This window comes from Wasmannia auropunctata, unplaced genomic scaffold (assembly GCF_000956235.1).
Source record: "Wasmannia auropunctata unplaced genomic scaffold, wasmannia.A_1.0 LD335976.1, whole genome shotgun sequence".
NCBI lineage: Eukaryota > Metazoa > Arthropoda > Insecta > Hymenoptera > Formicidae > Wasmannia > Wasmannia auropunctata.
Genome location: NW_012026914.1, coordinates 719024 through 746009, shown reverse-complemented (window position 1 = coordinate 746009; position 26986 = coordinate 719024). Strand labels below are relative to the sequence as shown.

The following is a 26986-nucleotide window of genomic DNA, read 5'->3' as shown; positions in this document are numbered from 1 at the left end:
ATCAAGGAAAAGCGATACCTGAAAAATTCGCATAAAAAAGAAAAGTAATCGATTTTGTGTTATTTAAAGTAAAGAATGAATAAAGTTTTGCATCATATGCGTATAACAATAGACGAAAGAAATGATAATAAGTGATAGGTTATACAAGCAGATTCATGCTTTTCTTTAGCCTTCTTAAAAGCAAATTTTGGCTTAACGAATTTCCACAATTAATGACATTTAATGCGATGTTTTAATATAGAAATACTTGATACAAATATATATATATATAATATACATTTTGAAAGTTAAGAAATAAACGAAACTTTTAGTGAGACATTTATCGAGTGAATTTAAGTGCACAGAGTGTTTTTCAAAGTCTGCACATTTCGAAATTATATCAAAGGAGGACATCGCGGAAAGGGGATCTCCTCTAATCTACGAATCCACGGTCAAATTTTATCAATAATTATCAATAAGTCATCCTCTGATTGTTACACTCGTCATCAGAAGAAACAAACTGTAAGTTAGTGCAAGTTAGTGTATTGTTCCATGCGTAGTAAGCAACAAACATTGGTACATCCCGAAGAAGATCCGCGCCAATCGCATTTGTCCAGCTCTCGCAATCTGCAGCTCAACAATCATCTTCAGAATTTGGTCCACGCGAGTAAAGAGCTATCGACCGTGAAGACGAGGCCGACGACACCCGTCCTGGCGAACGACGGAGGGGGCGGCTTCTGGCTGGCCACGGTGGCCGCGGGGGCAAGTACCCCAGCCGGGCTGCCCCCGCACGGAACTCATCATCCAGCCATGGATCCAACATGCGGATCCGCCGAAACCGGCTTCATCAACAGTCAGCCTTCCATGGCCGAATTCATGACGGCATTGCCGCAATTAGCTGGGGATAGTAGCCTGCAACACTCGCCGGGGACCGGCGGTTCCATCAGTCCTGGTGCTCATCATCCCGCGTATCATACTATGATGGATCCTCATGGTGTCGCTGACCCCTCGGGTGTCAACGTTCCTGAATATCCTTGGATGAAAGAAAAGAAAACTACTAGAAAAAGTAATCAGCAAGGTAAGTTACCAAAATTGTTTAATTTCATTACACACAACTGTTGAAGAAAGACAGTTTTAAAAGCATTAGAGCTTAAAAAAATAAGGAAAAATAAAAATCTTTGAATTACCATTATTATAAAGGCATTAATGATAATAATATATTTATCGAAAAATTACTGTGCCAATTATTTCTTAGTAATGATTAATAATAATTAATAATTTTGAAACTAAGTATTTAATCCTTATTTGTAAAAGATTAATAAAAAATTAACTGACTGACATTCTAAACTTTATTGTTGATTAAAATATTATATTAATTAAAAGTTATATTAATGTAAAAATCTTAGCGAATCGAAAATCGAGAAATCGACGTACTGATGCCCATTATTTCTATATTGACGTCTATGTTAAGTAAACACGGGTTTACTTAACGTCACGAAATTTGTCAGGACAATATAATGACAAATGCGAATGTCAATTAACATGACCGTTAGGATTTGGCATGCCATTTACAGCGTTAGGAGTCTATTGACTCCTCGCCACTACATTGTGGCTCACCACGGGGTGCCTATCCGACGGCTAATAGTTTCAAGCCGTTCCTTTCCTACTAGCGATGCCGCACATCTGGAACACATAATGTGCAAATACCACAAATTTCTGGACATTTACAAACATTGAATAGCAAATTATGATGTATTGCTTCGTTATTTCAAAATATCTGGCATCCAGATGGAAGAAATATTTCGAAAATGACCAACATGTGACTTTTGAACAGAATTGTGCTTTCTAATTCACACAACTCACACATTCGTAATTTACAATGTACTGTAAAAGTATTGCCTCGCAAAATACGTCAAAAAGTACGTTCTACGTATTTCAATTATTATTGCTTTATTACACATGAAGATTCAATGAAATTCTGTACGGTACTTCTTTACGAAGTAAAAGTGTCGCGAATTAACTTCGGTATGTTATATCAAAGAGATATCCGCAGCACTTGTTTTTCCAACAACTTGTTGGCTATTGCGAAGCAATCGAGGACCGATAAATTTATGGAGAGATACGCGGTACAAATTTATTGGCGGTAGCCTTACAGTAGCTAACAAGTTGTTCGGAAAACGAGTGTCCACAGATTTTCCCGGCTTAACGTAGCGAAATTAATTCGTAAGACTTCCAATAAATTATTTATACTTGTTTCAAATGCAACAAACAATAATAAATAAAATATGATTATATCTTTTTAATGTGAATTAATTTTACACGTTGAATTGCGTGATGCTTCGCGCGTCAAATAAAGCTCATATAATAGTGGATAGCGATACAATTTGAAGGGTTGGCTAACTTTATGGGCCACTAGGGTCGCCGTTCGACAACGTCCGGGACCCTACAAACGTCTTGGTCTATTTATCTATCCCTGTTTCTCTCTTTCTCACATCGATCTTGCGTCTACAACGGCGATTTAACGTCGTGCCGACTCCAAAACGTGGTCGGACCGTCCGCAGGACACGTCGGAAGATTAAGTGTTTGGCACGGAGGTTAACCAGCCGCTGGCCAGGCGGTAACACGCGGAATCATCTGTAAATTGAGCCCAGGACTAGCGGGAGAGAGCGTCGGGACGGCCATAACTCACATGGGGTGCCGCCACCGACGCCTCGTACACGTCGGCTCTTTGCTTTCAACTACCGTGTTATCCCTTATCGCGTGCTGCCTCGGTCATCTCTTTGTGATTTGCGAGCCTATATATAATAATCGTGCACCTCTTTATAATTATACTTTTGACGATGAGAGCGTATAAAAATTGCAAATCTACTAAAATTTAAATCTAATTTTCTAAATGTATAATTTAAAAAATTGCGTCTCATAGGAAAACATAAATGTTATGACAATATTAATAAAAATTTCACATCGTTTTATTATTCAATTTTCAATTGAACTTATGCTATTTTATTTAAAAAAAAAACACTTTTTTATTGCTTTAATCATACCTATCTAAACTTCCATGAATTATAACCAACAGAAATTAAACTCATTATCCCGTTATTACGATTTTAACTGTCGAACCCACATTTAATGAATTTCTATCCAAGACGGCGCGATTTCCGCCGTTATGAGGATGGTGTGTCCTACGAAACCTTAAGTAACATCTCGTCTTTTCGTATGTGTCACCATGCTGCTCGTATTAAATTTCAATCTGTTACATCTACGTGCCCTCCAGCTGAGATGTTTTAGTTCGGGAACGCCGTGGATGGGACGATGAAGGAGAACGTGGTCTGATTAGTTGAGTTATTTGCCAGGAGAAGAGGCGCGACCGACGTTCCATGCTTCGTCGGTAATTCTTGCTGGATACCTTTTCTACAAAAAAGCCACGAATCTACGAGTGTTTTTCCCGACGCCTTGTTCCAGGCGTCTCATCAGTCACGTCGGTGGGTGCCAAAGCAGAGGCGTCAGCCCAGCAGACTCCTCCAAGACGCCGATGTGTCAATTAATCCCTGCATCCCTCGGGATAGGACTAGGCTAGAAGCTGGATTATCATCATCCTCGCGCCGCTATCTTCCGTCTTCCGTCTTACACCCTCCTGCGGGACGGCCATTTTCGTGGCCGAACTGCTTCTTACTAAACTACGTCTACGAACTGCGTTTCCGTCATTAATTAATATAGCGGTGATACTTGATGTCACTAATAGCCCAGCCTGATGCTCGCAAAATTGTTAAATAAAATTACGATGTAGTTTTAGACTCGCGTACGGACGGAGTGAAAATAACGGGGACGAGTGTAAGAGCGGGGATTTTCTAAGAGCCTACGGCGAGACACAAATATCGGTATAAGCGGAGCGAAACTGAGGGGAAGGAGAACGTAAAGACTCGATAACGAAAGAAGGGTGGAAGGAATTGACTATACTTGGCGATTCCATGATATAGGTGATTGAGCGAGCGAGGCTTTACCCTTCGGGAAGGAGCGCAGTACGAAAAGAACGGAGCATCTAATTTAAAGATTCATTGGCAAGTAAATCCTCACTGAATTAGAGATAACTCTTCTAGAAAATCCCAGTTACTATGATATTCCACAGCCCGCTGTCTCTGCGGTTGTTCATCGGAAAAAAAGTCTTAAAATAATGACAATATTTATGAAAACGAATTTAATGTATAATTATAGAATATATATACGCTGAAAATAATGATCTCTCCAATATTGGCTAATATAAATGATTATAATCTGTACTGCTTTCTCTTTTTTTTATTAAAAATACTGTCCATAATACGGCAAATGTATATTAAAAGTAAAAAAAAATTATTTTATCTATTATTATTAAATCCGTAGTAATGATAAATAAACAATTTTATTCTGCTAAATTTGCCAATCGACAAATTAAAGGCTATATGTACGCGATTATGTTTGACATATGCTTATAACACGTATTACATTCACTACTGTTCAAACAGCGCGAAATGTTAGCAGTTGTTACACGACATGATTGCAAATATTCAACGTGGAGTTCAATCTGGCAAGATAAATTATAGAAAGGAAGAAACGCAGTTCTCATACGTTCTCATACATACAGTTTTCCCAACTCGCACATTGGGTGCAAAACATCTGGAAGAATAACGCCGCATAAAATATTCCAGATTATCCCCCAAACCGTCCAAGTACGACGCTTCACAGCTGCAGCAAGGGGTTTCAGTAGCAAGATGCGGGTGGCTCACCCATTTGCACAGAGCTCAAATAATAAACACGGTATAACAAATTGATAATCTGAAACCCCATAATCGTACGCATGTTTCGCCCCGGAATCTGTAGCCCGGCACTAAAAGAAGTTTCCACGCTCGTTGTTACGCCAAATGGAGCGCTATAAAAGCGTGGGGTTCGTATCGTTGTACTTCCTTTCTCTTTCTCTCTCTCTCTCTCTCTCTCTCTCTCTCTCTCGCCACACACACATACATCGTTCTTTCTCGTTCCTAGTAAAATCACAAATCATGCAACGTGATTTTTAAGAATAAAAATAATTTTTACGTCATTAATATTCGATGGTGAAATAAATAATATTGATCTAGCCATTATTACTATTGATGAAATTCTTATTTTAAGTGGAGAAGATAATATAATGCAAATATAATATACGATCACAGGAACATAATATGAGCGAATCGGTGATATTCTACGATATGTTCCATAAAGAAAGTGAAACAACCGTGATTTTCTACAGCAATAATAATTTTATGCAAATGTTCGAAGGTGAAGCTCTCTAGAATGGCGACGATATTGTCAGATAGGCATCTCTCGCCATGCTTTTCGTATCTTCCCCTTTCTAACAGGGAATAAAAGACATTGAGGGTTCCTATATCTGTTATTCCACACTCGTAAAAGGAAAGAAAGTGTAAAAATTTACAAAAAAGGCGATAACATATGTCGCAGAGTCAACTATAAATGATCGTAAAAATAAACACATCTTATTGTCATTTAAAAATCTTATTTCTCATTATACGAGCTGGTGACAATCTCTCCAATTATTCGTACTAATTGTATGTACAACAGTGTGAAAACTTAACCTTTTTTAATCACGTTAATTGGAAGTAAAATCTGCTTTCACTAAGTTTCTCTGATTTGTGTAATACCTATAGTCTTTCTAAGTAGTTTATTTCTAAGTAGTTCTCTCACTCGTCTACTCTGCAACATTTTTGTATCAAATGAATATATTTTTATATACGAATGCGGTCACTTGAGCGAGATATTGAAATTTTTAATAATCAAAATTTCTAATTTGTCTAAAAACAAAGTTTAAAATTGCGTAATGCAAGCATATCAATATATATATCTCACGGTCTGTATTTAAAGAATTCTGACTGCCAGTTTAATAAATTGCCAAACTGTTTATAAACCGTTTAAGCGTTAGCAGGTTCCGCGATGCGATGGGAGTGAGAATCTGAAAGAAACTTGAGCCGTAGAGTAAAAGGATGGTGGAGAGACGATGAGAGCTATGATGGATGGAGAGATGGGCAGGTCACAAATATCACGTGACAATAAGAAAAAATTGTTATCTCTTTTTCCAATATTTTTTTAACTATTGGGATTTTAATATAATTCTAAGGATTTTGCGTGAATATGTGATGTAATAAACATTTTAGCGTGTCAATGAGAAACAGTAGTCCTGCCTGATCCCTCTTAGTTCGGCAAACAAAACATGTCTCTAACGTGATAGATTATCTAAATCGTTATAACTTTCGCAAACCATTAGATATTTCCTATCGCGAATCCGTAGATCTGGAGATAGGTAACTTGGCAGGGCAGTTGCCATATTCTTTTTGTCGCTGCATCCCGGAAGAGATCTCACCCCCGTCCGTGCTTTATATTAAAAATGAACTGTCGCTTCCACTGACGACATGGACGGGTATTTGACTGTACTACCGCTTTTATTTGATAAATCGCGGCGCGACCTCCTCTCTCGGTCATCTGAATTTCTAATGCATTATTTTTCCCGGTCGGAACCATCCGCCTGGCTACGTCGAGTCGCGAGGGTGAATCGCGCCATGCCAGACAGGGATGTCGGGTGGCTGAAAGAGCGATTAAGGATAAAGCAGTGGAAAAGCGACCGAAGAAATAGCGGGCTGATCTGAGCGAGCTTGAAAACTCCCGACTTCTAGTTACCAAGATGATTGCCATTAACGTTTATCGTAATTTGAGTATCACGTAATCGCCCAAGAGAAAGCTGGATTATTTCGAGCAATTGCTTGGCACGCTTCACGTCTGATTAGAGTTTTGCCAACGTAAGGACCTTCTTTCGTTAGAAAAATGGAGATCAACAAGTTTGCAATGACTTTAACGTTTCATAACACGTAATATACTATCTTCAATGTTACCTGTCATATTTCTCGAAGATTTGCTGCGGTCCACTCGGATTTCACTGTAGACTTTCTAAACGATTAATCAAACTATAAAATTCGAAAAAAGGCATTAGGTATCTTATCAATACGTAATATTGAGTGATTAAAAAAAATATATATATATGTATAATTTTAATATTATTATTTCACTGATTTTGGGCACACGTATAAAATAATTTGGAAAACTGTTCTATACAGCCTTCCTACCTGTTAACCCCTTCTTCTTCCTGGAGTGGATCAACCAAAACCTGTTGCCTGTAATGGGCCTCACAGAGCGATAAAAAGTTTTCAACTCTACAGGAGCAAAAGCCTACATTTCTTCTTCGCCGACAGTTTAGCTTCATAATGCAAAGTCGCGAGTCATTCGGTGATCAAAGTGCCGCTCTCTCTCTCTCTTTCTCTTTCTTTCTGTTGGGTGAGTGGGTACGCTTTCAAAAGCTATTCTGACGTTTCTTTGAGTCGCCATCAGATGTAACATCAGGACATTGACACAAGGAAGCACCGTTTTGCAAGACAAGAGACGGTAGGACCACAGCGAGCGAGGTGATATGACATGTCCTTTTGATTCATTTCAACGATGGAGAATTGCATCCTTTGGATGAGCAAACTGCTGTCTGAATCGTTGGAGAATCAGACCTTCATTTATAATTTAGCGATTTTAATTTAAGTTTGTCGACAATTTCAACGTAAAAGAAACAACTCAACAAATTTCAAGTTTTTTAATCGCAAAAAAAACGTTGTCTCGCGAGAATTACTTCTAAACGTTCACACGATTATTAATAAAATAAAGAACATTAAATCTACAAATTGCCGTACAAGACGCCGTTTGTTCGAAATTTTTTTTTGCTAAATATTGCCGGTCTACGAACAAATGCCGCATTAACACAGATTTAAAATTAACTTAGCGGCAATTTCATGTGGACGTTTACAACCAGTGTGGACTATAAGTACTTTAGGGTACATTAGCCCCGAGAGCAATGGAGAGCTCACCCTACCTTATCTTCTTTTCTTTCGCGAAGACAACGCACGGTTACGCTAGGGTGGACGCCGTAGGTCTAACGGAAAGAGAGAACGGTAGAAAGAGAGTGTTGGTGGCGAAGGGGAAATCGTCGGCAGAAAGGAGTGGGACTGTCTAGAGTAATTAGCTAGCCAGACCAGGCCAATATCGCGCTGAAAGATTTTCAACTCCCCGACGTCAACTTGGATCCGTCGCGACGGGAAAATCCGACTCGAGCCACTCTGTTTATAAAATGTCAGGACGCCAATAAAAAGTCATGCTACGTCAAGCATCGATAATATCAGGGGAGAGAGAGAGAGAGAAAAAGAGAGAGAAAGCGAATGGAAAATTCCATAAGTTTATTAACAACTCGTGCAAAAAAATTACTAGTACATACTTCCGATCCCCTGTGTCACATTTTAAACAAATGTATTCAAAAGTCTTATGGGAATAAAAATCCCAGGGGATTTTTTTCTTTTGAGAAAGGTTGCTTTCTTTTTAAGAAGGGAGAGGCATACGCGCGCATATCGTAATATCTATTTTGTTACACCATTTGATTAATCTAAATATGAGTATAAAAATACTTGTAAATTATTCCTCGTATTTGTTTTACATATATTATTACGTAATCTTGTTATAGAAAAAAATTCTGCTGTTGCAGTACCGTCGATCCTAGCCCTTGTATCTGATATAAAAATCACTACTTTGTTATTAATTATTTAATATTATACTTAATGTTAATAAATTACATTTTTCTCTGTGTATCTCTGTATATTTTCTTTAATTTGAATATTTAGTATTATTGAATTAAAAGTTTAAAATAATAATAAAATGATCATATAATGCTTTCATTGTTATACGTTAAGCAGTTCAAGACGAATTATTCAAGTTAAGATGCGTTACGATTTCATTCCTCTATTAATAAACGAGCTGAGGACCGGAGCGTTTCCGCTCGGCTATTCCTTACGTCTGTATCTTCTTTACGGAATGACCGAATAGAATCCTTAGGCATGGCAAAATAATGGAAAGAACAATTCCGGAATTGGATGTTAGTGCTCAGGTTCAATCGATTGTCAGGATGACAGTCCAAGCATGACTCGCGGATTCGTAGGTAGGAAACCTCCCGCGCGAAACTCTGTACACGCTGGACGTGGCTGACCAGCCGGCCGACTGACGGACGGCTGACTGCCTTTCTGATTGATGATCGCTACTGGACTCTCCGCCGCCATGCATACCCTACCAACACATCCTCCTCCGTCCTTCACGGGCATCCACCATCCCCCGAGCGTAGCGCGAGTGCCAGCCTTCACCCTCTCCGTTCGCTGGACGCGTCGACTCATTCCCAGAATCGCGCCTCTACCCTAATCTTTTTACGCCGCTCAAACAACACCTTGTTCTCGAACCAACTCACTCCAGAAATGCAAAGTTTAAATTATGGCTCGATTATTAATACTTGGAATATTGATATTTGAAGTAGCTAACATACATGTCATTAAAATTTTTAAATATACATAAAATTTAGATATATTATTATAAAAATTATTATTTATAGTAATATTCAGCTATTAAATTCAGTTGTTAAATTTGCTTTTATATCGATTTTTTGTGCAGCATATTTAAAAAAATACATCTTACTATAATCTTTAATTGAGAATAAAACTATATATGCTGTGTATATATGTATATATTTAACATATGCATATATTAAAATAAATGAGTACACTATTCTTTATTGATTGCTTGCATAAAAAGATATTTTCGCATTAAAATTGATGGTCAGAGTTTGAACCGAAATAGGGGGATAGCAGATGATGATTTTCAAAGTAATGAAAGTGACTAAACAAAATACTGCATTTTCAATTCGTTTATCACGTATTATTTTAGTTATAAATCTACTATCTACTATTACTTTAGTATAGTAACAATAATTAATATTTTGCTTATAACTCAATAAGAAAAAATGATAGAAAAGCAAACAATCGATACCTTCTATCTAAAAAAAATTATACTTAAAAATATGTACGTAATAAATGATATGCAAATTGATATATTTATAGTTATATCGTCACGCAATAATCGATAAAAGTAATAGGAATAAAGGATAATCCAAAGGATAAATCGGAAATATGTGGTTGATTATGCGACAAAGCACGCCCGTACTATTTAACTCTTAATCGAGTAGAATTCGCGTATGGATGACCCGACACGACCGGCGAAGGAGCAGTTACAAGTGAATGGATCCACCCTCGTACCCCGCAGCGCCCCACTACCATGTAGCCCATCGCCCACTTCCTTTCATTGGGAGCAATATTTCTTTTCGCGAGTCCCCTCGCAGGGCCTTTATCTAACAAGGAGCAAATCATTTCCCTATTATTTGCTCGCTATCGCACTCTCGCTCTTCCAGACTTCCTCTTCTGGATTCGTTTTACTCGACCGAGTATTCGGGCTCTTTATCCCCTCTTTCTTCCACTTGTCGTTGCGTTCTCCTCGTCGCTATATTTCTTGGAGACCATCCAAACCCTTTCCATTGCGGTGCTTTTACTCGGTACTTATTTTAGAGCTTCATTTCATATTTCTTCGTTTCGCTTTGCCTCCGCTTCATACATTCATATTACTTTAAAGAATATTATAAAGTGTATATAATTATTTAATTATTAATTAAGAATATTTAAAGTATAATATCCGATTTTTATCTTAACGCTTATATATTGAAACAATCGTATGCAATCGCTAGCCGTACTGTATTAAAATAATATAAACTTCGTGTTTTATATTTATATAAAACTTCCTTCGTTTCAACGGAACTGAATAAAGGAGGCTGAAACAAAGCTTGAAATTCTACTGATCAATCCTGAAGAGATAACTTTCCGTTGGCGACATTTCTCCCTCGACTGAAGTTTTCTCTCGATAAAGTTTTCCTTTTCCTTTTCCTAAACACAGACACAGTAGAATTCCTTTCTTACAAATCTTCAAATTACATTGCACAATATCATCCAATATTCTCTTGCAAATACATTACACATCTTCCGAATTTATCACGGTGTAATCATAAATTATTTTGCTAAAGATGTTAATGTTTGGGTTAATAATATATAATTGCAAAAGACATTTCTTTTATAATCTCACTTTAGTCACTTATAGCAATAGAGAGAGAGGAGTGATTCAATCGTAATGAAGTTTCTACACGCTCTACAGAAAGTACACAAAGCTCACAAGAGCGAATTGATCTCACGATGGTGTTTGAGTCGGTCTAAAGGGGTGGCCAGTGGTCGGTTTAAACAATTATCACGAGGGTTGACCGCGTGCACGAGTCGACACGGGTGGTAAATTATTACACACGGGGTTGCTTAGGACGTACTGGACTCTCCAAAGCTCCACAGTTCAGACCACATTAGCATTATCACTAAAGATCGAAATCTCTTAAAAGTTGATTTATAATAAAAGAAATATTGTATGATACTTTTAAATATACTTTGGATGGAATTAGAAATATAAAATATACAATTGTTATATTAAAAAAAATTTTAACGTATTGGAAACATGATGATCCCTTAAAATACTACACGAAATAGCTATTACATATTTTTTAATGTATTATTATGCATAATTATAATAGACAATATAAATACAACAATTTATTTTTATACGAATAATGATAGCAAATTTTATCTTTTATCAATTTACGTCAAATACATTATTTTAGATGAAATTCTTACACGTAGTGTAGAGAATCGATTTCAATACAAGTATTATTGTTCATCCGCAGTGTTACTGAATTGCGCTGCATAAGAATCGCGCGGAAAGGAGTGCTCGTAAATCCAGTCGCGCTAGAGAAGACTTGTATATCTCCGTTCCCCGAGATGAAGGGTGAGACACAGGGCGAGTGTCCTTTATAGCATTGTTAACAACTAATGTATGCGGCTCGGAGATCTCCAAAACCCTCCCGCATTTAACATTCTTTAACATTATTATACACATGGCGCCCGTCTGAGTACTCTCCACGTATCCGTTCTTCCCCTCCGTCACCCTTCGTCCCAAGACTCCGACCCTTCGTGCCCTTCGGGGCCGATTTTTGTCAGTTTTATTTAACTGCAACCACTGAATCTCCTTTTTTCCATCCTTTCCTGCTTTCTTTCTTTTCTCGCACCCTTTATATCTTCGAGACGAGACGCTTTCTCTTTCTCTTTAAGATGCCAGGCACGTTTTAGGACTTACGATCAGCGCCGTAATTTCGACGAACAAGTGGCGCTTACTACTTTCTGATGCGACTTTAGGAGCGCACAACGAGAGACACTTGGAAATGATATATCCTATAAATAATCTAACTGACGTTATGGACTCTAAAATCTGAATATAGTCAATAATAATTTGAAAAGGTGTTTTGTGTCTTGGATAATTTTATCTTAGAACTGTAAAATATATATAGCTATACATACATATACTTCTTAAGAAATCTAGAAAATGAGAGAAAAACAAAGTGACTTCCAAAGAAATTGGACCGTTAGCAGTCGCGCGTTCTCGTAACATCATTGTTACTGCTCTCGCCGATTAATTAATCGCCATGTTCAGCGGAAATTGATAATTAAAACTGCTTTCGAAACGGTTCTTTTAGCGTTTCGCTGTAAGTCAATCACGTGATTTTGTAATTACCTGAAATACTGGCGTATAGTATAACTAACGTTCTTAAGAAATTCGTGTAATTAATAACCCGCTCGTCTCATAATAAAACGAAGAAAAAAAAATCAGAAAAGGAAACCTTGCGGTGCCGCTGGGTCGAGACTAATTAAAGGTAACTCGTAATATTAGTTAATTTATTGCCGGCTGCGTATAAACGTCACTTCCTATCGGCCGCGCGGACGGCCTGATGCATGCTTAGAACCGAACTTCTCTTTCGGTAGACGTTTTCCTCGGCTAATTCGAATAATCGGCAAGATTTCTGTTCATTCGTTATGTCAGGCGTAATAACTCATAGTAACGCGATTAATGAAGCGTGTTCTGAGTTTTGTTCTGCTTCTACATACGTGGCAGGCAGGAACTGAATTTCGACAAATTACGTTACGCACTATTTTTACACGTAAAAAATATACATACACTTCAGCGAACTATATTTCATGCTATGCATTACGCTTCGCAAATTTTTCCTTTTGATATTTTCACCGCTTACAATATAACGCATAATGCAATGTAATTATTTAATCTCTTATGTTAGATATATTATTTTAATACGTTTTTTTTGTGAGATGAGTTTTCAATTAGAAATATTTCAATAAAATTTGCTATCGAGATATTAATTAAAGAGTAATGTTTTTTTTATGTAGCTCACTTAATTAAGAAAACAGTAATGTCGCTGATTAGTAGATAATGGCTAAATATACTCATAAACACACGTGTGCGAACTTGGAAAAGAAAACGGCATGCACAAATTGCTCACGGTTATCGCCCATACTTCTCTTTTCAAACGAGTCGACCCAGCTGACAGACGCCTAATTACTGCGATATTGATCCGTCGAAACATCGCGTACGATTCTTCATTCTCTCGAACGCGGGTACGCGCGGAATACCGTCGCCAACATTAGCAAATGTAATAATATCGTATAATATCTATTCTTGTGTATATAACATTAATAGTACTGTTACATAATCCATATTTAATAAAATTAAATATCAAATAAATGAAATTAATTAATTTAGAAAGTATGTTATAATAAGATATAATGCATGATACTTGCTCAATCGAAAATATATAATTGACACACTATGAAAAGTATAAGGTTTACATGTTAATAATAACACAAGATAATTAGCGATATTGATCTAACGGAAATATATATCGATGGCACATAAAAAATTTATATTTAATGTTCCTTTTTATGAATAAAACTTTATTCTTAAGTATACCATAATTAAATGTTTAGGTATATGCTTAGGATATTACGATTCCATCATTCATTGATGAGCTGACTATCTTAAATATGTATAAAGTATTTCTCGATAATGTTCAACATGACATTTCAGAAGATATCAAAGAAAGAGATATATTAAACTACACAATAACAGAGAGTAATGAAAACAAAACGTTAAACAAGACAAAATAGGCGGAACATAACTTTCATATAAAATTGTCATTGTAATGTAACGAGGACATTTTTCGAAAATATTCAGTCAGAATATCAAGGAGATACAAGATTTACGGGGACGGGAGGGGGGAGGGGGTGAGTTGCAGAAGATGAAAGTAGAGGGGCTAGCTCTTATTTTCTCGCGACGGTTTACGTGGACGTTGGGGTAAGCCGCGAAGGATTTAAAATTTGTAAAGATTAAAATAAACTTTTTATCCGGCTGCGACTTCTCGGTCCCAGTGGAGAAGGTGGGAGGAGGAAGAGGGGTTGGAGACGACGGCAGTAGACAAGAAGCTTGCTCCGGGACAAGAAGCTCAGAAGAGCTCGGAAAAAGGCGGTCGTAACGCGAATGGAGGATGTAATGAGAATCTCTCAACTCGAACCATAATTCAAAAAATTGTTGAAGGATTCTACGTTCTGTGCCGCAAATTGTCGTGAAATTAGTTTCGAATTTGTTCCTCGGGGGGTACAGTACTCGTTGAACGCGATAGAAATGCCTTAAATATTTATGAGAGCGGAACTAAAATACATAAAATTATTGCTAATATCGATTTTATAACTGTTTGCACACGCGATTGAAATATATGGATTGTGTATACACTTCATCCAGGATTTTAATATCCTCAAATCCTGGCTTAGTCCAGGATCACATCCATATGTAATTCCAATTTATTTTTACCCCCAATTTGCCCCACGTGGTAAAACCGGAGGAAATTGATCTGGGAAAATCAGGAACCGTTATGTATTTTGATCATCGCTGGATTATTTTAATCACATTAGTGTTCGAACATCGGGGCACACCGACATCTCGTTACGAAAAGGTGCGCTCACAAAATCAATCTCGCGTCTAATGGAAAGATGGCTTTTCATCCCCCCTGGAGACCACTCCCGTTTCACATACCGAGCACCCTATGCCTTAAGTATCACTATTACTTTTCGGTCGCGTCTTTTCTATATAATAATACAGATTTTTAACGTGACCTTTCTCTCGTAAAGTGTATCATTTTAAGACTAGACGATTTTTTTTAATCATTTTAAGAATTATATTTAACATATAATTAAATATTTTTGTATAGAGATATTCATGTAAACATTCTTTTTAATATCTTCCTAGATATTATAATTTTTCTTCGGAATATTTAAAATATCGCATCATCATCGTAACACACTACAAATTACGTACTACAAACATTGATATTCAATCCGCAAAAAAAGAAATAATGACGATATATGCGCTGGAAATCAACTTCCTTCGTTATGTAATCCGTTATTTAAATTGCATGAGAATGCTGCGTTGGTAATTATAGAGAAAAAAATCGTGCAAAACGGCAAAATACTAGATGCAAGCATATACGCACTCTGAAAATATGTGTGCAGTAATCACAGAATTAATTCCGACCAATTGCAGACCATGGAACAACACAAACACCAATTGGCTTGTTTGTGTTAGGTATCTTATACGTACCTTATCGCGTGATTATTTCATGTATGTCTAATAAGTATGTGTAATAAGTAAGCATGCTAAGCAAAGAATTGTTAAAAAAGAAACTTCTTCACACACAACGTACAATTATACAATTATTTGCAAAACATATGTTTTTCAAAATTGTCATAAATATAATGTGGCACATGCTCAACTACATGATCGGTATATTGATCGACATCTCTTCCAAGAACCGGCCAATATCAAGTGGTTGTCATGAAGTCTCGTGAGTCTTTATTATGAAATAACAGCTAATGCTATCACATGGTGAACCCAGTGATATCATTAATCAAAGATCATATCCCTCCAATTATGATTCATGCTACCGCAACTTTTGCGAACATCAATTTTTGAATGAGCCAGGCCTGGCTTGTACCTTTAGGTATATATGAATATATGTATATAATCTTTTATCATGGATCAACAATATGAGAGGCGAAACTGCGCGTTCGCCAGTCGTGCACGAAGAAGTCGAATGTACCTCGTCGTACCACCCCAATGATTGCAGGTTGCATCGGCAACGCCTTCTGACGTATCCAGCCAGTCTGAACCACGCATATGTACGTTTTGCCTTTCTTTCACCGCGGGAGAGATCCCTGCGTCCAATTTTCTTGCACGAAGGGCCGCTCGCCGTCGCGCCCACCATAATCACAGGTTGGCGAACCTGTGCACGTTCAACATGGCCGCCGCGGTGGTTGGTGCGGAGCACCAACGTTGCCGTGTCTTCGGCAGCACCAAGCCAGCCACGGCGACGGCTCGCGATGTTGCCAACAACTTTTTTCGAACACGCAAATCTTCTCGTGCCGCTTTTATATCTTTTTCCTACCATCACCGTTCTTCCGTTCTTGTATTTCTATCCTTTTTCATGCTTCCTTTCCCCCCTCGCCCCTTTTTCTTTTTGTCTGCTCTACATGCCAGCTAGCTCGACAACTCCTCTCTTTTTCCGTCATTACAACAAGATAACTATATAAAAAGTTATGCTAATATCTGAAGTGCTATTATGCCAGACAAGAACCAAGTCGAAAAGATGTGGACATACAATCATGAATCAAAGAGAACAAAAGCTTCGTGGTAAATAAATATGATAAAATTTTTCTTTAAAATTATCACTAAATTATGATAAAAAAGCTAGCAAAGACAATATTTTGTATTGCTTCACTTTGAAAGAGAAATACCTATTTATCAATAATTAATTAAGAAGAATTTAGGCTCTAGTAAAATAAATAAAAAAATGTCAATAAAAAGTCTAGATAGGACTGTGCACAAAGTTGTTATTGTGTCAGTAAGCTAAAATAACTAAATTAATACATATATGTATTTGCAAGCCCATTGGAATTTTCGTACATACTGTTTAATACTATACGTTATATTTATTTATTTTTTTTTTTTACTTTGTATCTGAAGAAGAAAAATAAGAATGAACCGTTTATTTATGTATTAATTTATTTATAGTTTATTGATACAATAATATACCCTTTATATGCAGTCTCACCCAGTGTCGGATTTTATTGACACTTTTAAACTATTTGAGAAATATTTATAATCCTAACAATGTGCAGAATATATTATCTATAAAAACTTAAATATCTGTCTATATTCTAAAATATACAAAATGTAAGGAGCATAGAAGAATTATTAAAAAAATCAAATTTCGTTGTTTGCATACGTTATTACCAGTATTTTAATGTTGTCACGCTGAAAACTAAGAGCTTTAAATTCAAATATCACTAGCTCAAATCGATTGATAGTATCAATGTTCCAAATCGTTGCATAATGGTACAATGCTAGAATCAATTCCCCTTGAACAACATCCCTATCAGCAAGTGAGGTAGCCACTTGAACGTAGCGATGGGGTTCCAACCGAACTGGAACAGGAAGGTACGAAATATTTTGCGGCCGTGGTCGGTGGTCGGCCGCAGTTCTTGTTTTGCTCACTGTTAATTGATTATAGCTCGTATCCAACGCAGAGAGGCCACAACCCCCGACAGCCCACCAAAACCAAAGCAGCCGAGAGCCCTTCCTGCCAGCCATTCCACTTGGACTCCCTTCATTCTGCCTTCCCGTGCGTTTAGTTTTGTTCATTGCCCCCTCACCCATGCCTGCCCTACGTCTTGGTGTAAATCTGTAATGAGCCACAGTTTATGCCGATTCCACCTTCCAGTCTTCCCTCGCTTATCCGCCACAAATTACTCAATAGCGCATTAAATACCTACTTTATTCTTACGCGATGAATAATTCTTCCATTGCTTCAAACGAGCATGGAACATTGTAATGTAAATTTTCATTAGTACTGCTTTCAATGCCGATTTGATTTAGAAGTACAAAACGGGAATTGATTTCTCAATTTGTAAGTATTTGTAAAGATCAAGTTCAATAAAATTTGATTTTGACAATAGAATTTGATTTGAACATCTTATTAAATGCAATATTAATTTTAGATCATCTTACAATTCAAAATATGCATGAATTAAATGTACTTTAATAAAATTCTTTTATTAATAATATTGACGTATAAACATTATTGTAAGATGATCTAAAATTAATATTGCATTTAATAAGATGTTATAGAGAGCTACGGCGTTTTAAAGCAGATCATTCCCCAGAATGCAGATTCGCAACGTTCGGCGAGCTTAAAACGCCCGAAGGTATCCGAAACGATCAAAAAGTTATCGATCACGTAACCTTCCACGCTGACCGCCGTCTACCTGTTTCGGACACGTCAAAGCACGGACATGGAGCCGGCTGTCTTCTCGTTTGTTTCAAATTCTCGTCACTCATTTTTCATACGTTTACACTGCCGACGCCGCCGCCGTCGCCGTCGCGCCGCCGCAGGTTCCTCTCGATACTAAAAGAACGAGAGAAAGAGAGAGAGAGAGAGAGAGAGAAGAGGGAGGAGTGAATGGGGAAAGGTGGAGAAGAGGGAAGAGAGGAAGAAGTTGAGAACGGAACGAAGAGGGGTAATCGTTCTCTCCTCCACGTTGTTCGAAATAGTGGTTCTTTCCGCCCTTTGTTCTTCCTCGCAAGTTTTCTTCCTTCAGGCGCGGGGGGAAACAAAAGACAAATTACAGAGACGCCCGTCATGTGACCCTTCCCACCTGTCTATAAACGACCTGGTCCAGTCCAGAGAAAACGAGAGCACACCGAAGGCGGACATAGGAAATCCGTGATCCGGACGACTTGGTCGCATGTATAAACTACTTCTCGATTGAAGATCAACTTTTTTCTCTCGTCTTTGATGTTCGTATTCCGCTTCCATTTCTTTATTAATCGTTCAATGAAAACGTTACGAATTAATTGTAAGTGCAATAAAATATGTAATGCAAAAATTAAGAAAGAAGCGGAGGGCATGAGAATTTCATCAGCTGTTCGCAAACATACGTATAGTAAAGGTGAAAGAATGAAAGAGGCACGAGCGAGTAGAGAGCGAAATTGAACAATGGCTTGCGTGTGGATCTCTTTCATTCTTATTTTCCATAGTTTGTATGGTCAAAAATTTTCCCGAATAAAATTTTTCTACAAGTCTAAGCTCGCATCATGAGATAAACAACATCAATAGCTTTATTACTACTTCGTCAATCTTTTAAACATAAATGTAACAAAGAAGCGTTGAGCAAAAATATTATCCTAGAGCTTATATACAGGATGTATCTTAAATAGCGTTTATTAATTGTATAGCGTTATTCTTTGTAAAAAAAATCTGAGTCAAAAAGATCTGAACCATTTTTTTCTACAATGCACAGTAAAGTGCAATGCAATTACTACTACAATAATTACAGCTTTATTGAGATTGTAGAAAAAAATGATTCAGAGCTCTTCGACTTAGTTTTTTTACAAAGAATCGCGTTATGTAATTAATGGGCGCTAATTAAGATACATCCTGCATCTTAATATAATTTAACTCTTGACGTAAAAGTAATATTATAGAAAATGATCATAATTGAAATTTAATTAAAACCGCAAATAAAATCTGATCTTGAAAAAATTTGATATATTGAATTAGAAATTGAGTACGGAGGACATAAAAAGTAAAATAATAGAGAATTTTGATAAAAATACTATTATTTCACAAAAATACTATAATTTCTCTTTCTCTTCTTGCCTCTCCTGCCCTTTCTCCTCTTTATTCTCGTATTTTTTAATGTTTTGTTTTACATAATCTGTTACAGATTATTCATGACAATCATTACTCTCATACAAATAAAACATTTCGTAAATTTAAACTTTATAAGCTTGCAACCATAAAGCTTGCAATGAAATTAACATATGTTTTTAAAAAAGTGATGGAAAAACATGGCATAACTTGCGAAGTTATGTTTCATCAAACGACTTACATTTTAAAGTGTAAACTCATACTGACGTTCTCATGCTGATGAGAACGCGCGAAGCGACGGTTGTCAGTTTTGTCACGGACATCTGCTCCATCGACGAATGACGAACTATTACATTATAATAAATCTGTTATTTTAATATAATTTTGCAAATTTTTGCTTCGATTTTTTCATTATTCATCTTTTAAAGCAGAATTGTATTGCATACATTATAAAAATTATAAAATAAAATTGTGACTAAATTGAAAAGTAATTTATTAATTAGTAATTATTAATTACAATTGTTTTTTAATATTTAATAATTACAAATATTTTGTAGTATTCTATTTAATTTTTATCCTACACTAATTTTTTTATCTGTATTATTAGAAAAAACATAGGATTTAACTATAAAATAATTAAAAACATTTTCAAATGTTAATATAATAAAATCTGCATTAACAACGTTTTTAATAAAAGTATTAACATTTATTTACATAAATGTTATTTTGATATTGAAGAATAGGTATGTTTTTTAACGGAATTTGAATATTAAAAGCTACAATAATTCTTTTGTAAAATATTTCTGGTAGCAGTTTCAACCGGATGAACCCATAGACGAAACTAACAGCGTGATATACGAAAATACGGATTCTATTTTCGTGCTCTATCGTTCTCACCTCACACACGATCCTGTCAGGTCGCGCTCTTCATTTTGACTACGCCTTGACAGTTCGTCATCCTCTACATCATCTTGCAAGAACAAGAAGCTTGCTAGCAATGTCGACATTTTCGTCCGGAAAAAGTCCCTTATCGTTACAAAGCAGTAACGCCTGTCACTAATTTGAATGTGACATGGTACCGTTATTTTACTCACAAATATACTATCAACAATGTTTGATTATTATCAACAAAATATCTAATACTCTATCCATTAAAAATACTAATAATCTAAAGATTTATTTGTGTTTATTAATATCTAAAAAAAGATGCGAATAATTTTTTGTAGCAATTTAAAATATCGTAAATATTTACACAAGCTCTCTGAAAAAGTATTTTATTTCTCATTATATTATATATATTTTTATTTAGTAAACGTTTTATAATTTATTATATCGGGTACTTATTTGCCATCCAAATATTGCTCCGCATTCATCGCCGGATTGAATTAAACTCCTGAAACGATTGAACAGATACAGGGCGTGGAGTGGAGTTTGATCGACAGTTTCGTCCAACCAATCGCAAGACCGAAATGCTGATGAGGCCCACGTCAATCATGCGATACTTTCATCTCGCCACCATCGCCCTCACCCTATGGAAACTCCACGTGCAGGATTTGCTAGGTTCAAAGCTTACTACATCTTCAGTCTACACCTTTCTCCCTCATCCCCGAGTGTCTTCTCTCTTTTCTAGTCTTCCTCTCTCCCTTTCTGACCGTCTCTATCACGTACCCTCTCCGACCTTTTCCAGTCACTATACCTTCCTCTTTTTACCTTTCGTCTTCTCTATGTCTCTTTCCTTCTATCTCGTTCGATTATTCTCTTTCTCTTTCTTCTTTAACCCCTGACGACTCATCCTACTGTCGAACCACCCCTCAGCCACCCTACATCCGCTCGCACGCTATGGGGTAGTTTAGCATCTCGGCCCTACGAAACGAACCACCCTCTCCCTCGCTGCCCCCTTTGCTCCAAACTGCGTCACGCCGTATCGGTTTTTTTCTTCTCTCATGATACGGCGACGCATAAAAAAGTGTAACACCCCCGCTTCTTGATAAAAAAAGATCCAACATCCAGGTGGTCAGTAATCGATAGAATAAAATATTGGCGTAAAATACTCTTCTCGCACTATTAATGTCCTCCTAATGATAGACAGAAAATCCAAAATACTCAGAAATTTATTGGAGAAAATTTTTCGAAACATTCGTGGTAAAATATATGTTCTTGCTAGAGAATTTGCTAAGACACGTCTTGTTAAACAACGCAAGCTCGCGGCAAGCCATCAAGTTTGATTGAAATATTACTCCTCGGGGCATGCAGCGAATTCTGTAATTACGATAGGCGGCTATTAATAATTGTTTACAGTTGGGTGGAAATTACTCTTACGCCACATGCCTCAACAAAGTACCGTGAGATACTTGGTCGCTACTTTCTAGACCAAATCTGCTCGAATGAGCTGCGATATGCTTCCTTACACCATCCCTCCGCCCCCTCCCACTCGTGTTTTCACGTCCTCTCGATCCTGTGTGGCATTCCTCTTGTTATCGCGGAACAAGTTTCTTATCCGATAACAATTAGGAGGTGTTTCACATCGACACGGAATAGTGCCGGTGGGAAACTTGCCCAAAAGTTTCTAAGGAGCCCAGTAACTCGCCGGAACAACACCAGAATGGTCCTTTTCGCCACGCGGGAATCTTCGCTTATGCATTGTTAAGGATGTCGTGTCGCATCCTTCCCTCTCCTCTCTCTCCCTATCTCTCTCTTCCTCTCTATAGTCTAGGTTGCTTAAATGATCATTAATTAGGATACCATTTACTTCCTATAACAGACAAAAAGTGAGCATCGCTACGGTAAAGACAAAGCGAGTATCGGAGCGCGAAAACTTCAACGTGCTGCAAGAAATAAAACCGAAAATTAATTATTTGCATAACGTGTTTCTTAATAAAAATTATGATATTTGTGAAATATCTAAATATACGATATTTTACCCGCAATATAAAAATAAATTTGCACAGATAACTGAATTGATCTCATATTAAAAATCTATGTTATGTTATTTCGAATTAGTTATAATTACATCGAAAATGTTAAAGAATGAATATTTTTGTTTTTACAGAGAACGGTCTACCAAGAAGATTACGAACAGCTTACACAAATACGCAACTTCTCGAGCTAGAAAAAGAATTTCATTTTAACAAATATCTTTGTCGACCGCGAAGGATAGAGATCGCAGCTTCATTGGATCTCACGGAAAGACAGGTAATAACTTTAATCAAGTAATACTATAAAAATCATTTGTTACATTATTTTGATTTTTAAGGCATTGTATTTTTTGTAAAATTTTTTATGTCATTTTTACGTATAAAAAAGTGTAACACCCAAGTGTGTATTAGAAAATATTTTTATGTCATTTTTATATTGCTTTATTTAAAATGTTATAAAAAATATCTTTCTTTCATCTCGTACAATTCTCGATGCATTATATGCATCGTCTATATTTAATAACTAAAATATAAATAACTATATAAATATCGCTATCTTTCTCTCAGGTAAAAGTTTGGTTTCAAAATCGACGAATGAAACACAAGCGGCAAACGCTTAGCAAAGAAGACGGAGACGAGAAAGATGGTTCCACTTCGGACGGCATGGAAAAGCCTAAGAGTGACAAAATGTTATCAGTTGATAACGATGAGAAGAAAAGTTGTCATAACTGTGATATTTCGGGCGTGGGCGATGTCGGAAGCACCCTTACTGGCGACGTTACCGATTTAGGTTCTTCCGGTCGAAGGAACAGTAACAACAATAACACACCTGGCGCGACTAATAATAACAATAACAACAACAACAGTAACCCAGGCTTTAACACAAATAGCAATGGTGCCAGCAGCGTTGGCAGTACCAACAGTGTATCCAGTTCGTTCGAGAAGATGATAGTGGACGATGATTCGAGGTCGCAAGATGGAAGTGAAGTGACGTCGCCGAGCGTGACGAAAAAATTGTCGGGCGAAGTGAGAGTGAAGGTTGAGAGCGGCCACAAAAGTCCGAATACAGCGAAGCAACAACAGATTTCAGTGAGCAAGAAATCGCCATCGACCAGCACGAAGGACATGTGTTCGGTGAACAGCAACGGTGTGCTATTAGCCATGCCGGACTCGACGGTCAGCACGCCGGTTCTACCGGGCCAGAATTCTACGAGGAGTCTAACGCCATCCTCGACACCCGGTACTCCCGTTTCCGTCCAGCTTCAGCAGGGCAGCCCTCTCGGTATCCAGCAAGCGACTCACACAGCCTACATGCAGAGACCGCGAAGCTCACCGTCCTCCACGACCTCCTTACCAGGCCCGATGTTGCATGCTTCTACAAATCCGGGAACAATGTCGCCTCACGGTAGCCGAAACATCTCGAACAGTCAGCAAGCACACTTCCAACAGCAGAGCGTGTATCAGCCCACGCCGACCATTGATTATCGAAACGGCGTACCCGCTAACAGGCAGAGTATACCTACGGCATCGCAACAGACCCAGTCGCAGAACAGCTACTGTAGAGACTCGTATCAACAACCAAGAAGCATCTCTTATCCAAATGAGATGAATCCTCTGTACGTTAGACAGAATCAGACGGTGGGCTCGAGAGTGGCACATCACGTGAGAGCAACGGGCACGACATCGAGATCGATGTACGGTGCCAATATGCAGTTCCATCAGCAACAGTTGCAATACGGTAGCACTGGAGAGTATAACGGATATCCTCAAGTCGGACCACCTTATCACGCTTATCACAGAGGTATGCAAGGCACCAACGCGTACAATTCCGGCCAGGGATACTCAGCGACGCAGAACGAGCAGAGCACCGATGGCTACATGACGTCTGGAAATTATGGCTACTCGACCGGCGGCAATTATCATGGGACTGGCGAGAATCTGGCGACACACGGGCACGCCGCTGTATCCGCGCAAACCGGGCAGCATTATTTCAACGACATCCAGCAGCAGCAGCAACACCCGCAACAACATACCGCCGAGGGCTATGTCACTCATCAGCCGCCAATGCATCCAAGTTCCGGCGACTACCGGCCAGGGAACAAGTGTCACCCGAGTGCGTATTACGAGCAGACCGCCAGTCAGCTGCACGTTCATCAGGGCGGCGAGGCCTCCAGCATCCCAAACAGTTACGTATCGTCGCCCGATCCGTTTCCGGCGCCTGGCATGACGACAACCGCGACGGCGATCGCAGCTGCCACCGCGGCGGTTATTACGCCACCCGGAAGCGCCGGCCAGGCTGACGGTAACAGCGAGTCCTATGGCAATTATGGGAATTTCTACGGTGAGCCGGTGCACACCGCCGCGGCGCCGCCGCCATCCGCCGACAACAGCAACAGCTCGTCCGATTTCAACTTCCTCAGCAACCTGGCGAACGACTTCGCGCCCGAATATTACCAGCTCAGCTGAGTCCACGAGACCGAGAATCCTTGCCAGCTGGACTGGGGTGATGAGCAATGCCTACTCAACGCTTTATATTGAAGTTAACGTTGTGCTCACCGCGTAAGAATCTATACGTGATTTGTATATAATTTCAATATTCGTGATTTAACTTTGCGTGTAAATGGAAATCGTGTAAAGACAAAATGGACTCGGATTTAAAAAAAATACGGTGCGTGTGTCTATATAAATCTACGCCATTTCGACCTAAGTAGTCGAATATCCTCTAGTTTGAAGTGACTCCTTCCGCGAGTTGTGTCGAAATTATTTTCAAGACTGGCTACATTAATCAAGGACGAGGACTGATTTATAGAACGGTTGTACATAATAAAATCTGAAATGTTTAAATTGACTGCAACAACTGCAAGAATATCTGAAGTAATCCGGATCACCAGAGAAATTGTCGACTGTTCTAGAATGCAACTATAGCCGATCAATCGATATTGTTACGCGTCCGAGTAATATCAATTTTAATATTTCCTTGCCACGGATGTAATTCTATCAATTTACATTCCAAACATTGAAGGATGTTTCGGAGATATATAACAGTGACAACGAGTGCAATGGTTGTGTTAATTTTAAATTGGGACGATATTAACAAAGAGTTCTATTCACAGAATTTTTTTGTAAATTGTACTGCAAAGTGACATTTATACCGCTACTCTTTGCGAAACGCGCTTAATTGCAGAAGATGAAAAGTGATCTGTAAGTAATATTAGACTGATAAACACGAGCTGTGGTTTACAAATGTGCATGAAGAACATTGTAAATATGTCAGAGATTTACGAAAATTCGATGGATTTTCAATTCGACGCGACGGTTCGATTCTCGTGAAGGGAGAAACACGAGGTGTAAGTGCAATCTTCTTGGCGCAAACGGTCTCTATGTTAGTGCATCGTTAAGGTGTTTGACAACTAGATTGTATATATTTACCGAAACCATGTTCCTTTCGTTTTCGATGTAACTTCAGTCACTGGCACAAAGTATGCTTGGTTGAAGCATTTAGCCTTTATATTTGATAATCTTGAACAGGGGAATTGTGTTTTCAAATTACATAAATTTAATTTCCACGTGATGGCCAACGAGATAACAAAATCGTATTTGATTTAAAACAATAAAACGAAGCCTGAGACTGTAGGTGCATGTGAGCAATAATTAACAATGAAACTATGTACATATATATCATACGAAGAATAGATTAATGGAACACAAATGAAAATAAGAAAATCGCATTTATACACAGTCATGATTACTATATCGAATATACAACTTCTGAAAAGTGAAATAGGTACAATCCGTTAGTTTTAATTAAACACAGGAAATAGATGTCTATCTCTCTCTCTCTCTCTCTCTTATAAAAAGAAATCAATGTCCTCCAATTGAATATGGAGAATAGTTAAAAATCAGTTATTTGGCCACTATTGCGGAAAAAAACAAATGCACTTGTAAAAATGTTGCGCTATTCGTTTTGTGAAAAAATGAGACAAGCTTTAAAATTAATTCGAATCAATATGTTATTCTGTATTCGTGGATAATGTCACTTAATAATGAACGAATATCGTTGAGCAATATTTCGATAATCCACACTTTCCGATCGCGGGCGATATATTTATTGCAATACTCACTAAATATATTGGTTGCATTATCATTTTTTCACAAACCGCGTTTTTCTTTCGAAGCTCTACTAGCGCTACTTTAAGTGAACCAAATAAATTATTGTCTCACAGTAGGTAATATAAAGGTAAAACGTAGATAGGGACATAATTATAATTTTCACCTCGAGACAACATATTTAATACGCAGCTCTTTTTGTATAAAACACTAGATGCCGTCGTTGTTCATATAAAGACTTTCATGTACATATGCGCGTACGATAACCGTATATATTGTTTATTCCTTCTGATTACATAATTGTGTTGCAAGTGAGCCCTCGACACGGTAAACGAAGTTATCACACGTGTACATTCACTCACCG

At 37.8% G+C, this 26986-nt stretch overlaps 1 protein-coding gene across 1 annotated transcript; it reads left to right on the top strand.

Annotated features, from left to right (window-relative positions):
• Positions 1 to 531: 531 nt before the first annotated feature.
• On the top strand, positions 532 to 26986 carry LOC105454738 (homeotic protein proboscipedia). Its single transcript, XM_011697599.1, has 3 exons — positions 532 to 1057; positions 22650 to 22792; positions 23083 to 26986. The coding sequence occupies exons 1-3, from the start codon at positions 532 to 534 to the stop codon at positions 24979 to 24981; spliced, it is 2568 nt and encodes an 855-aa protein (XP_011695901.1). The 3' UTR covers positions 24982 to 26986.

Excerpts from the sequence above, each read along its gene's own strand:
- LOC105454738 (XM_011697599.1), top strand. The coding sequence starts at position 532 with ATGCGTAGTAAGCAACAAACATTGGTACATCCCGAAGAAGATCCGCGC. Across the intron at positions 1,058-22,649 it reads TAGAAAAAGTAATCAGCAAG|AGAACGGTCTACCAAGAAGA; the intron begins GTAAGTTACCAA and ends TTGTTTTTACAG. Across the intron at positions 22,793-23,082 it reads TGGATCTCACGGAAAGACAG|GTAAAAGTTTGGTTTCAAAA; the intron begins GTAATAACTTTA and ends TCTTTCTCTCAG.